Source organism: Rhagoletis pomonella, unplaced genomic scaffold (assembly GCF_013731165.1).
Source record: "Rhagoletis pomonella isolate Grant_MI unplaced genomic scaffold, Rhpom_1.0 Rhpom_scaffold_03408, whole genome shotgun sequence".
In the NCBI taxonomy this organism is placed as follows: Eukaryota; Metazoa; Arthropoda; class Insecta; order Diptera; family Tephritidae; genus Rhagoletis; species Rhagoletis pomonella.
In genome coordinates this window covers 5,425-21,938 of record NW_023461960.1, presented here as the reverse complement: position 1 = coordinate 21,938, position 16,514 = coordinate 5,425, and the positions used below count along the sequence as shown (strand labels likewise).

The 16,514-nt window shown below is 33.7% G+C and overlaps 4 protein-coding genes across 4 annotated transcripts; 3 read left to right on the top strand and 1 right to left on the bottom strand.

The window, feature by feature from the left end:
* Positions 1 to 1,989: 1,989 nt before the first annotated feature.
* LOC118754112 lies at positions 1,990 to 3,273 on the top strand (the record flags this gene model as incomplete). Its single annotated transcript, XM_036488972.1, is given in 2 exon segments — positions 1,990 to 2,159; positions 2,250 to 3,273. Coding segments are annotated over 2 exon segments (462 nt in total). The 3' UTR covers positions 2,675 to 3,273.
* An 844-nt stretch (positions 3,274 to 4,117) lies between these two features.
* LOC118754110 (probable arginine--tRNA ligase, cytoplasmic) lies at positions 4,118 to 6,859 on the top strand. The gene is made up of 5 exons (XM_036488969.1): positions 4,118 to 4,241; positions 4,306 to 4,443; positions 4,506 to 4,879; positions 4,940 to 5,269; positions 5,642 to 6,859. The coding sequence occupies exons 1-5, from the start codon at positions 4,200 to 4,202 to the stop codon at positions 6,792 to 6,794; spliced, it is 2,037 nt and encodes a 678-aa protein (XP_036344862.1). The 5' UTR covers positions 4,118 to 4,199; the 3' UTR covers positions 6,795 to 6,859.
* A 443-nt stretch (positions 6,860 to 7,302) lies between these two features.
* LOC118754111 (UPF0415 protein C7orf25 homolog) lies at positions 7,303 to 9,093 on the top strand. The gene is made up of 6 exons (XM_036488971.1): positions 7,303 to 7,548; positions 7,609 to 7,798; positions 7,853 to 7,989; positions 8,044 to 8,326; positions 8,395 to 8,666; positions 8,749 to 9,093. The coding sequence occupies exons 1-6, from the start codon at positions 7,390 to 7,392 to the stop codon at positions 8,827 to 8,829; spliced, it is 1,122 nt and encodes a 373-aa protein (XP_036344864.1). The 5' UTR covers positions 7,303 to 7,389; the 3' UTR covers positions 8,830 to 9,093.
* LOC118754113 (odorant receptor 13a-like) lies at positions 9,023 to 16,136 on the bottom strand. The gene is made up of 6 exons (XM_036488973.1): positions 15,775 to 16,136; positions 15,222 to 15,695; positions 15,055 to 15,154; positions 12,294 to 12,401; positions 9,274 to 9,510; positions 9,023 to 9,162 (listed from the first exon to the last, which is right to left on the bottom strand). Exons 1-6 carry the CDS (start codon positions 16,134 to 16,136, stop codon positions 9,097 to 9,099), a joined length of 1,347 nt encoding a protein of 448 aa, XP_036344866.1. The 3' UTR covers positions 9,023 to 9,096.
* Positions 16,137 to 16,514: the final 378 nt, after the last annotated feature.

Sequence of the window (16,514 nt, the reverse complement as noted above, 5' to 3'; positions counted from 1 at the left end):
AATTAGTGGTAGATTATCAATAAAAGCAGTGGTAGATTTCTGGAAAAGTGTGGTTGAATATCTGTAGTTAAGTAAAAATTTGCCAAAAAAAGATATATCAGACCATGAAGTAGTATTCAAAATGTATGTAAACTGCATTCTCAGTTTTGTTCTATCGCGCAATTTTTTCGAGATATTTGAAGAAGGTACATATATCTTTGTCATAAAAAAAGATCTTATTTCTAATTTTTACTATAAGTTCTTAAGTGTTGTTGTCTGTGGAAATACTGTTGGTAAGCAACTACACAGGCGTAATCTCAGGCGATGTCGAATCTCTAAGAAAATCGCCTCATGTAAATGCAGATTATCCTTCACGCACGCAATAGAAATTTTGAAACGGCAGCACCTTCAGCTCTTCAACTTGCACAAAATTCATAATAAATTTTCTTGACATTTAAAGTCATATTGAGGAGAAAATTGACTTTTCAACTCTTAAAAAAAAAAAAACATTTTCCAATTAGGTAAATAATTTTATTTCAATAAAATTGTGGTAGTTTTTTAACATACATATGTGGTAGAAGCGAAAAATGACCTAAAATGTGGTAGATCTACGACAATTGTGGTAAAGTGTCAACACTGTTTTTAATGATTAAAATTTATAAAATGAATCCCCCTAATGGCACAGTTTAAACGCACTGTCTAAATTATAATGTTACTTATATTTAAGTTGTGTGTTTGTTGATAAAGAGATGCTTGTATAATTGTTTACAACATATGTACATACATAAATTGCATGCATTGATGGTTTCAGATAAATAAATATGTACACGCATAAGTGATGAAATTATACATTCATATGGATGTGATTTTTTTCTTTTGGCGGATTTGGAGGAGAGGAGATAAGTGGAGGACAATTTTTTCTCTGTAAAAAGTGCAAAAGCTCCTAGTTAATGTAGTCAGACGGCACTCGAGAATGAATGCAATTCAACCAGGGCTCGGAAATTCTCATTTATGATTATTCGTTTTCATTCATTTATGAGATTTATCGCGATCGATAATATTTCAAATCAATTTTTGCATTGTATTATCGCGAGTGAAAAATGCAAACAAATTTATCATCTCTCACATTCGGAATGCGATCGACAAAAAAATTTCATTCGCGATCGAAAAAAGCAAAGAAATTTCCTCTCAATCGAATATGAGAACTCCGAGCATTGCCGATTTCGGCCTCTCATAAATGAGAAAAACGCACTCATGCATCCTCTCGGAAATGGTACAAAAGTCATCAAATAAAAGCTGTTGAGTCAACAGCTGTGGAGATTATGGTGGTTGGCTACCGCACACAAATATAAATATGTACTCTGCATGGCTTTTTACAATGGCGAGTCCAAAAATTCACTTTGCTGCACACCTTTTTGGTCTACATGAAATTGCAAACACTGTTAATACACATGAACCAAAAATACATGTGTCTTTCGTTCATGGTTAATACATCCATTTTTTCTTGTGCTAAAAATCGTACTTACCTAAGGGCTACATGTTCAAAATTATTGCGTCGTGTTCCTAATTAATCAATCTTTGTATATTTATTGATTTCTGCAAAATTGGGCTATTAACTCAGTTTTCTGCATTGTTTACATAATTTTATATGCGTTTTGGTATTTCTCTCTTGCAATTGCACCAAGATGACGTCACGCAAAAATTACGCTCAAAAATCCTCTCATTGGCGCAATCTTGTATTCTATCATTCTTGGATTTTACCCCCGAGGAGTACTCAAAAAGGTTTATTACTGTATATACTGTGTTTTGTACTGATTGTCAATGTGCGTATGATTTGTTATTGTAATTTTTTGTTTTTGTTCTGTTAACACCACCTTGTATAAATTCGCCTTGTTAGCTTCCTAGTATACAACATAATCGATAGTCTAAATGGGATAGAAAATCATCGTATATTTACGATCTCTAATATTTGCACCAATAAGAAAATGTCAAAAGGCCGATAACAAAAAGCAAAAGCAAAAAAGAAAAACAAGGGCAAAGTCACTTAAAATTCTACATAATTAAATTTCTCACCTTTTGTTCAAATTAAATTATTCTCCTGCAATCAAAATATTGCTAATACTAAAATCTCGAAAGGAGTAATATGGATTTCCTGTTTGCTCCTCTACCAGAAACCAATTGTAAGTTTTGCTAATATCTAAAAGATACAAAATGCACATTTGTATGAATGTGTGTATTTAAAATACACTTGTTTCCATTAATATTTACAGTCCAAATGAATACAGAAGAGTTGCGTTTATGGCAACGAAATGCCATATTTGAGTGTGAGTGCGATAATTTTATTAACAGGCGCATTGAAGCTAGACAAATGCACCAAGTGGCACCACAACATCGGCCGCTCTTCGAGCTATATGGAATCGATGCTGCAATACAGCAACATGGATTAAGGCTGCCGGGTGCTCATGGTAATATTGAACAGCGCAATAGCAGTATCAATATCAATCATCGTGTAGACGACGACGATAACCGCGCGGATGCTAATGCCAACATAGCAGCACCACTTCGTCAGCGACGTAGACTTATGGCTACAAATGCGTCGGATCAGGATCGTGACAATATGCTCGATAGACTTTATCAAGAGGCTTTATTTACAGCTTTCCGTACGCGAGGGCTAAGTGCCATCCGAAATCCCTAATGCTTATGTCGGGATTTTGCACATAGGGTGGGCGAAGGAGGCAGAAGTGCCGATAATTAGATTTATCTTTCAGTGTTATAGTCAATTAAGCGATTTCCACAGAATTGAAAATGTAATAAGTAATTTTTAAGCGTGAAAGAAAGCCGACTTTCTCATATAAAAATTTAAGAGTACCTTTAATTTCTTCATGATGCAATGATCGATCTTATTAAATAAATAATAATAATAATTAACCAAATTAGTGTGACACCAACTCTGAGGTACCACCTTTCCTTTTAAAAGGAATTATATAAATCGGTTAAAGTGATCCAAAATCATGCGGTAACATACATAAAAAAGGCAGTGTCTACACACGCTCTACATGGTAACTTTTACCGTAGCTCTACTGTAAAATCACGTGGATTATATGTTGCCGCAGAAGTGGGTTAGAACTTCTTTAGCTTAGGCCGACTTCGGCCGAACTCAAGGATTATAACCCTTACTACTCAGAATTCTCCTTTCTGTGTTGCCGGAGAAGTGTGACAGAACTTCTTGCGCCGTAATTTTTACCTTGGATCTACGGTTAAAGTTACCGTGGCGCGTGTAAATAGACACTCCCTAAAAAAATATTCCGACGAATTGTTAACCTCCTTTTTTTGAAGTCCGTTAATAATTAATTGGATTTGTTTTTGTTTGTCATTGCTATTTTAAGGGCATTTATAATAGGTTTGCTCCTCAAGCTACTCGAAGTCACTTCGAGTTACACATAAGCGTTTCCCAAGTAAGTTTTAGAGATTATACGCTGACAGTTTGAACTTTCCTCGAGTTTTTCTACAAGTAGCTGCACTTCCTTGGCCTCCCCTTAGCTGAAATAGACGACAACGTTGATGGATGAACCGACCTGAGCATGGCTTGGTAGCCGTTACAACAACAACAACTATAGGGATCGTTTATATATGGACAAAGGACTTAAGCGAACCCTTATTTGTCGACAAGATATCTCTTTCATCACACTATCCATTCAATGGCTTTAACTATATCGAACCCTTAAATATCACTCCTTGCCGATTAACGGGTTTTTATATTGTTAGACTCGTAGCAAGTGTAAGGGCCCTGTCACACGTTCAGTATTTATTGACGTGATCCAAGTATCGCGATATTTATTGACGGTGTAGCTTGCAATATTGATGGTGCGCGATGCATATTGTAAAATTACAAAGAATGTAGTACCATTTTTATTATTGTTTCTCAATCTACGGTATTGTGAACGAAGACCAAGAAATATAGTTTTTTTTTGCAGTGCAGGTAAAATCGGCTTTGTAAACAACACTGTCCGGCAAGAAGAGGAAGAACGTGGTGAATTCTTACACCATGGGAAGTATTGGAAGCAATTTACCAGCTGATGAAATAGCGGCTTGTGTTGTTCAAATAGATTTGTTATTGCTCCGTGTGGTTAGTTAAGTAGTTTTTTTTTGTGGCGAGAAAAAAATCCGTTGCTTTTATGTACTCTGATTAATTTTGTTTAAACTATTCCTTAGACAAGAAAATGTCTTCTTTAGAACGAGAATCTGCTGTTCTTAGTGAAATGGTTTGTGTAATCAGTCAATAAAAAATAGTTGAGTGGACACAAGTATTTTTATTTTCATTTGTAGGAGCGTCTGACAGCCCACTTGCGAACGCAAATAGAAAATACGAAACGTGGCGAGGTGCTTGATTTTGAAGATGAAGAGTACACAAAGTTGCAAACTGAGAACATGAAGTTAAAGCATCGATTAGCGATTTTGAATAAGGTTAGTCACTTTCAATTTTATATCTTTATTCGCCGACATTATAGAAAATTTCATCATTGCAGGCTATTGTTGCAGAGCAAAATGCCGCACCCACTGCTGTTGCTAAATATGTGCCACCTGCACTGCCAACTACCGTCGATGCAATGATTTCAATTGCTGAACATCTTACAGATTTGTTTACAGACGCCATCGCATCGGCATTTCCGCAGCTGGCCGGCACTTCAGCTATTATATCACCTGTGAATGCAACTGCCGCTAAATTTGGTGATTATCAGTGCAATAGTGCTATGTCATTGGCAAAAACACTAAAGGCTGCTGGCGCAAATAAATCACCCAGAGATATAGCAAACGAAATAGTTAAGCATGTTGCACAATCGCCACTTGTAGCCAAAACTGAAGTTGCAGGTGCTGGCTTCATTAACGTGTTTCTTAAAAAGTATAATGTTTATTTTTATGTTCGTATAAATGGTATAATTAATTTTTGTATCAAATGTAGGGATTACGCTGTTCGTGCGATCTCCAACCTTTTACGGTCTGGCGTTAACCCGCCAACCTGCCGCAAGCAACGCATTCTCGTGGACTTTTCATCACCTAATATAGCCAAACAGATGCACGTCGGTCATTTACGTTCGACGATTATTGGAGAGTCCATTTGTCGTTTGTTGGAATTTCTGGGGCACGATGTTCTACGCGTCAATCACTTGGGCGATTGGGGTACACAGTTCGGTATGCTGATTGCGCACTTGGAGGACCGTTTCCCAAATTTTCTGCACGAAAGTCCTCCGATTGGCGATTTGCAAGCTTTCTACAAGGAATCAAAAAAGAGGTGGGTATTGTTCGTAGTGAATACACATAAGCGAAAAGAGAAAAGTGAACGTTTCGATCAAAAATGGGGCTAATGAAAGCCGTTTGTTTGGCAATTAAGTAAGAATCGATATTTGTGAAAGACGCATTTAATGTTTACAATTTGCATATTGTCTTCCTGCACGGAAGATTTTAGCCCGAAAATTATTCTGCATCATTTGGTAAAACATTATTTTTTTGAGTTATGACAGTCTTTTAGTTAGAAAGCGATATGTACAACTGCAACCCTTTAGTTGCTCTTTTCGATATTCTCTTATATTTGAGTTTTTCAAAGAACTTAATCAGTTTGAGCTTTTGGAAAGATATATTACTCGTCAACTTGTGTTTTCTTCAGATTTGACGAGGACGAGGAATTCAAGAAACGTGCCTACAATTGCGTAGTACTGCTGCAAGGCGGGGACCCGAATTCAACAAAAGCATGGACTCAAATATGCGATGTATCCCGTGAAGAGTTCCAAAAAATCTATGACCGATTAGACGTTACAATTACTCCTATCGGCGAGTCTTTCTATCAGTCACGCATGATAGAGGTTGTAAAGTTTTTGGAATCAAAGAACCTACTCGAAGAAGACGATGGCCGCAAAATTATGTGGGCCGATGAAACATCTTCTGGCATACCTTTGACAATCGTTAAGTCAGACGGGGGCTTCACATACGATACTTCGGACATGGCAGCAATTCGTTACCGATTAGAAGAACAAAAAGCCACATGGTTAATTTATGTTGTAGACTCTGGACAGAGCACACATTTACAAAATATTTTTCGGGCTGCAGAACGTGCAGGCATTTTCAATCGCGAACTACATCGTGCCGATCATGTTAACTTCGGAGTAGTGTTGGGCGAGGATGGCAAAAAATTCAAAACGCGTTCTGGAGAGACAGTGAAACTTTCTGATCTACTAGACGAAGGTTTGAAACGTGCGCTGGATAAATTGCTGGAAAAGGAACGAGACAAGGTGCTTACACCGGAAGAATTGCAAGCAGCACAAGAATCGGTAGCTTATGGCTGCATAAAGTATGCCGATTTAAGTCATAATCGCACCAACGAATATGTATTCTCCTTTGACAAGATGTTGGAGGATCGCGGCAACACAGCCGTGTATTTACTCTATGCTTTTACACGCATTTGTTCCATTTCTCGCAACTGCGGCGAGGACTTCTCGGACCTAGCTAAAGTGCTTGACAAAGGTGTCGCTATTGAATTGGAACACGAAAAAGAGTGGAAGTTAGCCAAGACATTATTAAAGTTCCCCGATGTGTTGATTAAAATATCAAAGGATCTGCTTTTGCATACACTCTGTGAGTTCTGCTATGAAGTTTGTACTGTGTTCTCTGAATTCTACGACAGTTGCTATTGTATTGAAAAGAATAAAAGTGGCGAGATTCTTAAGGTTAACCACGGACGCATTTTGCTATGTGAGGCTACAGCTGCTGTGTTAAAACAGTGCTTCTACATCTTGGGCTTAAAGCCTGTTGCTAAGATTTAAAAAAAAAACACTACTACACAGTCCATCTCGCACCATAAAAATTAAAAGAATAAAATTCAACAATATTTCATAACGCGTTTTTTATTTATATTTGGTATGAATTGCTGTATGAGGTTATTTGTATGTCCCAACATAGTCCGTGTTCTTGAAATGAAAATCTCTGAACCCTTTTTAGATCATGTGAACCGTTTATTATGAAATTTATTTTTGAATATCGTGACTACTATTTTTTTTTACTTTTTCATAATATGCATAATATGATGCATATTGAATGATGAATTTTGATTTTTTTATTAGTTACTTTTTGTATTTCAGCGACGATGTTTGTAATATCTTTTTGCATTTCAGGCGACGATATGCATAATAATAATACGTATTAGTGGAATATATGTATGTATTATTCATACATTTTTTCATTTTCAACCAGAAAAAAATGAGCAGTTTAAAACGAAAGCCTGTTGCAGTTTGGTTTTCTCTCTTGGGGGAATTTTTATCAGTATTAGCACCATTGCCACTTTCCCTTGACTTTTTTGTGGTGATGTAAACAGCTGATTCATATTTATTTTATGAAAGTGTTTGAAGTTTTGCTTTTGCAATGGACAAAGGAATTCCCTTTGTGGAACTTCTGGAGCGCGCAAATGAAAAAGTTGAACTCGGCCATGAGTTGATTGAAGAGTTGGAAGAGTATACTCAAATTAGTGGTGTGCAAAAAATTCAGAGAAAAATCAGTCAGGAAGTAAAATTTTTGAAGAAGGTATACTTGGGAAAACTGGTGTTGGCTTTTAAGAAATTAAAGAGTATTGTATTCCACCAGGTCATTAAAAACGAAACTCTGAAGCTCAATCACGTCCAATGCAGTAATCTGACACACTACGCCTTCCTGGTGCAGATTTTGAAGCTACAACGAGATGTAGTACATGTGGACTGTGGTTTTCCAGTTGAGGGTCGAAGTAATCCGCTGCGGGTGGATATTGTCTGTGATAATGGCTTAAGATGGATCAAAGGTAAGTGCTAATAAAAGTTTCCGACATTCAACCAAAATTACATCTCCCACACAGCAATTGCTCGTAATTCGAAGTCATTGTCTGATGCGGCCAAAGGTGCGGCAAGCTATGGAGCGCGTAGCATATTAGATCAAGCGCAGGAGTTCATAGACGCCAGCGCACAACACTTGTGCATGTTTAAGCCGCCGAAAGTATGCATACCATTTCTGTTTTTTTTCTTTTTTCTAATACAATGCAAATTTTAGGTGGTTTTCTATTTCAGTCAAACCATTGACAATACGCTCCTTGTGGAACTGCAAGAGATCGGTATAGAAATAGCTTCGGTTGCCGAAACTTCCGACTGTGATCAGAGTGCAGACGTTTTAAATGTAAGCACTCTAAATATCGATATAACCACGCTATTGGCGTATATAAGCAATGTTTGCAATGGCAGTTGCAATTGGACATTCCAAGAGCCCATACTTACCGAACAGGCAGAAAAAGAGCGGCAAGCGCCATTGAAGCCACTCTTGGATAATCTGTTTGAGGGTAAATAGACACATATAACGTGAAATTAAATTTATAATTGTATTAATTTTATGTTTTTTTTTTTACAGGAAAACGCCTCATTTGCTGCGAAACTGCGTACAAATCATTTGAAGAGATAATTTATTTACTGGCCGGTCCCCAAGAACATCAACGCGCTGCAGAGCTAATGAAACGTGTAGAAGTGTTACCCGACGTGGCTAGTGTGCCCGATGAATTGGCTGTGATTAAATTTAGCGGTAAAATAAATCAACGAAGTTTAAAGATTTTCGCATTTGGCATGCAAATGAAAGCGGTGACTGTGACCTCGAATAAAGCATTCATACGTTCGGCTAAAATGCAAGTGAGTGCTTTAGTTTTTTATTTGTAAAATTTTTTAGTTGTAAATTACGATTTAATTAAAACTTTTTGAAAATATTGCTTAGGGTATCAATGTTCCTGTGTTCACCCACCAAGCCAGGGCTTTGACCGAGGCTAAAGAGGCGTCTGGTAGGCCTATAGAATGATTTGCAAATGAAACCATGCGACAAAGAGTGGGGCGCGATTTTAGTTGGCGAATGCATAAATCATTGATTTATTGCATATAAGATGTTCATATTTATTAAACAAATTTTCTATTAATAGTAGGCGAATATACATATTATTGTTAATCAACTGTTTATACAATTTGCAAACCACATTAAGCTTTATTGTGAGACAAATAGCTTTTTGCATCGAATTACGACCGGTAATCAATTAAAGGAGTGGTGCCAGGCCCACACACTGCCATACTTTTAATTTTCCTCATTTTCGTAGAAACTTTGCAAGAGCGCAAAATAGCTCATTGATGTACTCATCAACTAAAAAAAACAAAAATTGAGCATCTAATATAGTATATATATGCAAATAGCAGTTAATTATGTCGAATTAAGGTGTAGTGTCATTTCTAATACATATGTGTGTATATATACCCCGGAAAAGCTGTTTAAGGATAACGTTGAAAACTTCATTGCCGTTATGCAGGTTGGTCGTTGACTACGCATTATCATAAACTGCAATTTGCTGCGAAATACTTTATCAGTGGAGTAATAAACCGTTGGCAAAGACTTTCTCAGCTGTGGAGCGGCTGACGAGTTGTTTGCTGTGCCAGCAAATACGATATCACGTTCCCAGTTGCATGCATACAAATGGGTGGCCATCTCGAGGGACTGGAGAACAAATATTGATAACAAAATTCAACAAATAAAAGTTTATTTATATATATTTTTTTTTAACTGAGTCAGTTTTTTTTGCTTAAAAATTACTTATTTTTATAAAAGAATCGAATAATGCTTGTCATGGGTACACAAAGAATTTATATATGCGGTCGTATCTTGGGAAAATGACCTGATCTAGAAAAACGGCATGCAGATCCGTAATCTACGACTCAAAATTAAGTTTGCCTCGGCGTTTTTTGTGTAATTTTAGCGTCCCTACAATGTAAATGATTTGAGGCGAGGCATATCAATATACATATTACAGTCACTCACAGAAGTATTCGTAATTTAGTTTTTACACAATATTCAAAATGTTTTCCATCACAAATCTTTTTCGTTAATTTTCATTTAAAATATAGCCCATTCTATAACAAAAACCATATAAATCATTCTTGCAAACTTTGTAAAATGAATCCAACTTAAAAAAATTTTCATAAAAATTTCAAAAAATTTCGGTATGCATTTTTTAGCCCGTTCAATTTTAGGACACTAAAGTGCAAGTTTCAAGTAGCTAAAAATTACCGCTGATTTTTTAGATTTTTTTTTGTTGAGGGTGTTGCGCATTGGCATGAACAAAATCTATTTTTATATGGAAGAAAGTGCGCAACACCCTCAACAAAAAAAAAAAAAAAACTAAAAAATTAGCGGTAATTTTTAGCCACTTTAAACTTGCACCTTATAATACTAAAATTGAACGGGCTACAAAACTGCGTACCGAAAATTATTCTAAAGATTCGGAGTAAAAAGTTTGAAATTTTGATGAACATTTTTTCAAGTTTGATTCATTTTTATGAATTTTGTACAAAGTTTGTAAGAACGAGCTGTTTCGAAGCGGTGGACTAGTGGGAAAGGGGTGTTAGCTGAGTAGGGTTGAGCTGAGGTGTGACAGGGTGATTGGTGTCATGGGGGCAGTTTCCAAATGCTGGACTCTAATTAGGAACATAATTTTCTCCTTTACAAAAAGATATTTCTACAATCTCGTTCCGTCGCGATGCGCTAACTGTCAAAAGTTTTTAATTAATTTAAAATATTTCCTGTCAAATTGAGGGATAGGACATTTCGTTATTTTACACCTAAAAATTGTGGTAGATTTACCGGGCTAATAAGTTTTTAGTTTTTTTTTTTTTTGGAATACAAATAGCGAAAAACAATTTTTTTTTGGGTACATCCTCTACGTGACTTCAAATTTGGTGTGGGTAGTTCGCCTACCCCAAAGAGAAACCACCAGAACGTGAGACTAATAAATCATGAAAGACTACATTACATATAGTTTTTCCGGAAACTACCGCTACATTGTAAGCAGGGGTGGTTTTACCCCTATTTTAAACATCTTCGGTAGAACGTTCAGTTCGATATAATGAGAAAAACTTATATACATATGTAGTCGGTATCACACATATTTTCCAAAATTATAAATAATGTTACTTCTTTTCAAGGGATTGTTGTTAGTATCAATTTTGAGTCAATCAGCGTCTTTAAATTTCGAAATGTCGAAATTTACCGTTATATGAAAAGCGACTGTAATTTTAGTCCGATTTCAATAATTTTTAACGTTTTGCTTTTATGTGGCAAGCACAATAACCGTACCGGGTTTAGTACAAATTGGTAGAACGGTTACCGAGATACATATATGTGATCCTAAGTGGGCGGTGCCACGCCCATTTTCCAAAATTTTATCATAAACGTATTTCTTTGTAATGAATTATTGCAAGCATCAATTTTGAAAAAACTAGCTTTAGTTATACTGATTTATCGAAGATTTCGTATTTCTCTAAATTATCGTTATATGGGATATGGGCGTGGTTATTGTCCGATTTTAAAAATTTTCAATTCCATCCGTCCTACGTCCGAAATAAGTATGCGTACCAAGTTTCGTTAAGATATCTAAATTTTTACTCGAGTTATCGTGTGCACAGACGGACGGACGGCCGAACAGACAATAACCGCTTAATCGATTTCTCTTTTTATTCTGATCATTTATGTATGTATACATTTGTCTATACATATCTATCTCGATTCGTTTTGCCTGTTACAAATAACCGTTATGTCAACAAAGTTATAATACCCTCGTGCACAAGTGCGCTCGGGTATAAAAAGATCACCGTACACCTTCGAATGAGAAGTATTTTCGCAAGGCAATTTTGACAAAAAAAAAAATTGCTTAACGTAAGGGTCGGCTTTTTTATATTTTTCGTCATAACTCCGGCATTCACAGTCGGATCTTAAAGTACATAGAATACTGTATCGAAGATTTTGTTTCGAAGAGTCATTTTTTTTGTTCCAAAGTTCATTGACGTCAAAAACCGTCCGCTTCAATCAACTTTTGCTAGGGAAGTATAACGATTATTGCAGTAGAACCATCGCCGAATGTAGATTTCATCGTAAAATCTAAAAAGGGAACCAATAATTACTGCCAATATTTTTTTTTTCGAAATTGCCTTGCTCAACTGATTTAGGCTAAGGGGTGTTGGCAAATATTTTTTTTGTAGGATATTTGACATTCGGCTTTTTAAAAAGCACCTTAAACTACAAATAAGCGTGGTTAGTACTAAAGATCTTGTTTTCGAAATATTTCCGAACCCGTGAAAAGTTGCTTGGTAAAATTTCCACAGATGGGGAATATTTTTAGATTAAATATGAGTCGATACATATCAAACCTGCCTAAGTCCACCATAAGACAATTTTGGGAAATTGCGGGTTTTGTTTAGTAAAAAAATCAAAAATTTAATACAAACGTTTTGAATTATTTTGTCACCGTTCCAGCAAAGTACAAAGAGTTGTGAAAGCGAGGAGAAGATGTAAACCAGAAACTTTATGTAATCTCCAACAAACATATTCTTACCCTGCAATGATATTTACAAAAAACACAATCGTAGTATTTCATTATTTTATGCAAATATTTAAGGCAATTTTTTATTAAAAACTATATATTTTATATATATGTATGTATGTATATAGAATATACATATTCAAAATTTTTTTAAACTCATCAATCACCGCTTAGTAATAGTGCTTGATACGCACAATTAAATTTGTTTCAATTTATTTATCTATTGATTTTATCTAAATTATACATATTTCAGTTTGTTTTTCCTTATTTCATTTTGTTTTATTTTATTTTTACTAACCGATCTAAACAAAGGGAGGAGAATCTTTTTGCGTTAGGTTAAGGACCGCCCATAAAAATTTGACCAAAAGACGTTAAATGTTTTTTTACCAAAATACGTTAAAAAATGTAATCGAAATCCGCCAAAAGGTGTTATAACTATTTTGTTTTTAATAAACGTCTTCTTAATAATATTTCCGTTTTATTTATTCGTTAAAATATTTGGCCGAAATCCGTTAAAAAATGTTTAAACTTTTTAAAAAATAAAAATCTACTAAATTTTATTTATTTATGATGTATTTCATTTTTAAATTTTGTTTTATTTAATTTAATCTAATTTTTATTTTTCTTAAATTTATTTTTATTTGATTTTATTTTAGTTTACTTTATTTTATATTCGCGCATATTTTTGTTGTTTTTGAGCCGATTGATTCTCTTTGCGTTATGCTAAGGGCAGCCCCACAGTGATCCTATTAAAATTTGATCAAAATCGGTTAAGCCGAAAATTGTTGTTTTTTTAATAAAACTCTACTTAATTTTATTTACTTTTTTAAATGTTATAATTAAAAAAAAAATTTGTTTAATCTAATTTCATAGTTATTATGTTAATTCGTTTTTATCTAACTTAATTTAAGCATGTTGTTTTTCTTTGTTTTATGTTATTTTATTTTGTTTTATAAAACATTGTTTATTTATATTTGGCTGTTAATTGAAGATTATGTTGATTTTTTTTTAGCTCAAGGCCGGGTTGAAATAAAACAATCTGTTTTTGTTGTTTTTAAATCGTCTATATTTCGACTTCAAACTGAGACGATTTAAAAACAACAAAAACATATTGTTTTATTTCAACCCGGCCTTGTTTTATAAAATTTTGTTTTTTTTTTTTATTAAATTGTATTTAATTTTTTATTTTTGTCTTCGTCTTATTTTCTTTTTATTTTATTTTACTTTATTTTGTTTACTCTCTATTTAACTTAATTTTATATTGCTTCATTATATCTAATTTACTTTTTATTTTATTTTATTCACTTATATTTTACTCAACTTAATTTTTGTATATTACGTTTTTAATTTTGTCTTTCATTGTTCTGTATAACTCAATTTTTATTTTATTTTAGTTTATTTACTTTTTGTTTTGTTTTACTTTATTTTACTTTTTGTATAATTTTATTTATGTATTTGAATTTTATTTTACTTTGTTGTTATTTTTAATATTTATTTTATTTAATTTTAATTTTAAATTTATTACTTAATTAAGTTCTATTTTAGATAGTTTATTTTTCTTTAATTCCTTGTTTGATTTGATTTTATCTTTGCATACTTAATTTGATGTTGTTTTTCTTTTTTATTTTGTTTCATATAATTTTGCATTATTGTATTATTTTGCTTTGTTTAATTTTATTTTAATTTGTAAAATTAGTTTAATATTATATTGTTTTATTTTATTTTGTTTTGTTTTGTCTCAATCTTTTTTTATTTAATTTTAATTTTTTCTACTTGCTTTTCTTGTTGCATTTGTTATAATAATATTTGATAGTAATTATATACTTTTTTTCTTATTTACCTTTCGTGTTGACTTTTTATTTTGTTTATTTTTTATATTATTTTATCTATTTTTTGTTTCATTTTATTTTTACTTTGTTTTATACTATTTACTTATTGTTTTGTTTAATTTTATCTTATTGCATTTTATTATGCTATATAATTATATAATTTTAAATTTATTCAACTTAATTTTCATTAATTAATCTAATTCTATTTGTTTGTTTACTGATTGAATTAATTTGATTTTATTCCTTTTTTATATTATTTTATTTTATTGTATTTATTTTTATTTTTTGTTTTAATTCATTTTATTTCGGTTTATTTATATTTTATTTCATTTTATTATGTATAGTTTTACTCTACTTTGTTTTATTTACTTTTTGTTTTGTTTTATTTTATTTATATTTTTTTTTATACAATTGAATGGTCGCCTCAAATAACGTTGTAACCGACAAAATTATAATTTTACAAAATAGGAAAAAGCTTGTTTACTGACGCACATACGGGGACTTGATTTGGTTTTCTACTTTTTCGGTATAGCAGTGTTCAAGAATCTTAAGGAAACTATCTTTGAACAAATTGTCGCTTACAACGTTATTTGAGGCGACCATTCAATTGTCTGTATTTTATTCACTTTTATTTATTCAGTTTTTTTTTTACTTTATATTTTATTTTATTAAAATTTGCATTTTAATTCATTTATATTGTTTAATTTAAATTTATATTGCTTTATTATATTTTCTTTTAATTTATTTCACTTTACGAAGTGTTTATTTTAATAAAATTTTTATAATTTTTAAACCGACACTCATTCTTAAAATCTCCGCTCCACCAATCGTACTTACCGTCACCAACTGAAAGCCCACCATGCAAATTAGAACTGACGAAATCATGAAGTTCACCAGCATAATAGGACTAAAGAACTCTTCCAGCTGATTGACGAAGCTGAAAAAAAAAAATATTCCGAATTATGTTCTCTCGCTTAACACACGTTCCCCGTCCATATTCTCACTCAAACAACACGCTATGCTTGGCAGCAATTTTATCCAGCCGTCGGATGCATTCCCGTTGATAGTCAGCCTCTGTGCCGCCACGACCACCCCGAACTGTTGCATACGAATCGATTGTGATATTGTCAATTTTTTTATGTAAAATATTTAATTGTCCACAAGTATAGGTTACAAAGAAGCCAAATAAGGAATCCTCGGCGAAAAGTGTGGTCACCACGCAAACACCAGCCCATGCTGTGAAAACATAAGTGAGAGCATAGCGCCAGCCATGATTTGCGTCATAGGGAAATAACATTTTGTACGGAAACGGTTTGTTGATGGGCACTAAGCCGTCGGCATCATTCAATGTTAGCATGTAGAGCTCGAATAGTGGCATAACACAGTACATTGTGATGAGACAGGATTCCAATACTGAAATGACCTGATAGACGCGCATATTACGTGCACAAGCGCGCTCAACGGAAGGATGCGAAGACCTGAGAATGAGAGAATGGTATAAGCGTACAATGCTATTGCTTTCTGATATGCCTTTCAACACAATTCATATACACATACTTAGTAATCCAGATATCCTTAACGAATTGCGCAATCATCTGATGAAATTCATTTTGGTGCAGTCGAAGGTGTAACAGGCGTGCGAAATTTAGAACTCCCATAAATGTAGTGCAGCCATTCTCGGTGGTCACCGATATATCGCCGAAGGATGTAACAAGGAAGGCCGTTTGAAAACCGATAGTTATGCCAACCATGGCCACGACATACCAGGCCCACACGTCGTACAGAAAGCCACAAAATTTCTCAAATGCATTGGACGGAATTCGCTTTAACGGCCACGACCCATTTAGTTTCAACCAAATGCATTGTACAGGAAATTTAAAATGTATTGGATCTCTTAACGGTTTCGGATTGAATAACATTCTTAAAAAAGTATTCACTTTTTTTTAAAGAAGAAATTTTCTATTTCAGTTATTGCTATTCTCAGCAATAACAAAAGTGAATCTCTAAAAACTGACATTTCGCCGCTATTCCTTTGGTATTTATACATAAATTTGGTGGGAATGCATTTTGGCGTTGAATTTCAGGTGGGCGTGTAACTGTATTTAAAGTGTCCATTTATCTTCCGCACGCATTGACATATAAACAGCATTTTTAATTAGTTGATTTCGTCCAATTATTTATTTGGTTGAAAGGCAATAACTACATACATACATACTTATATAGGCGGAAGGAAGTGATAGATTTTTGATGTGTAATTTGAATATTTTCTAGTCCAAAGTACATATGTATATCAAACG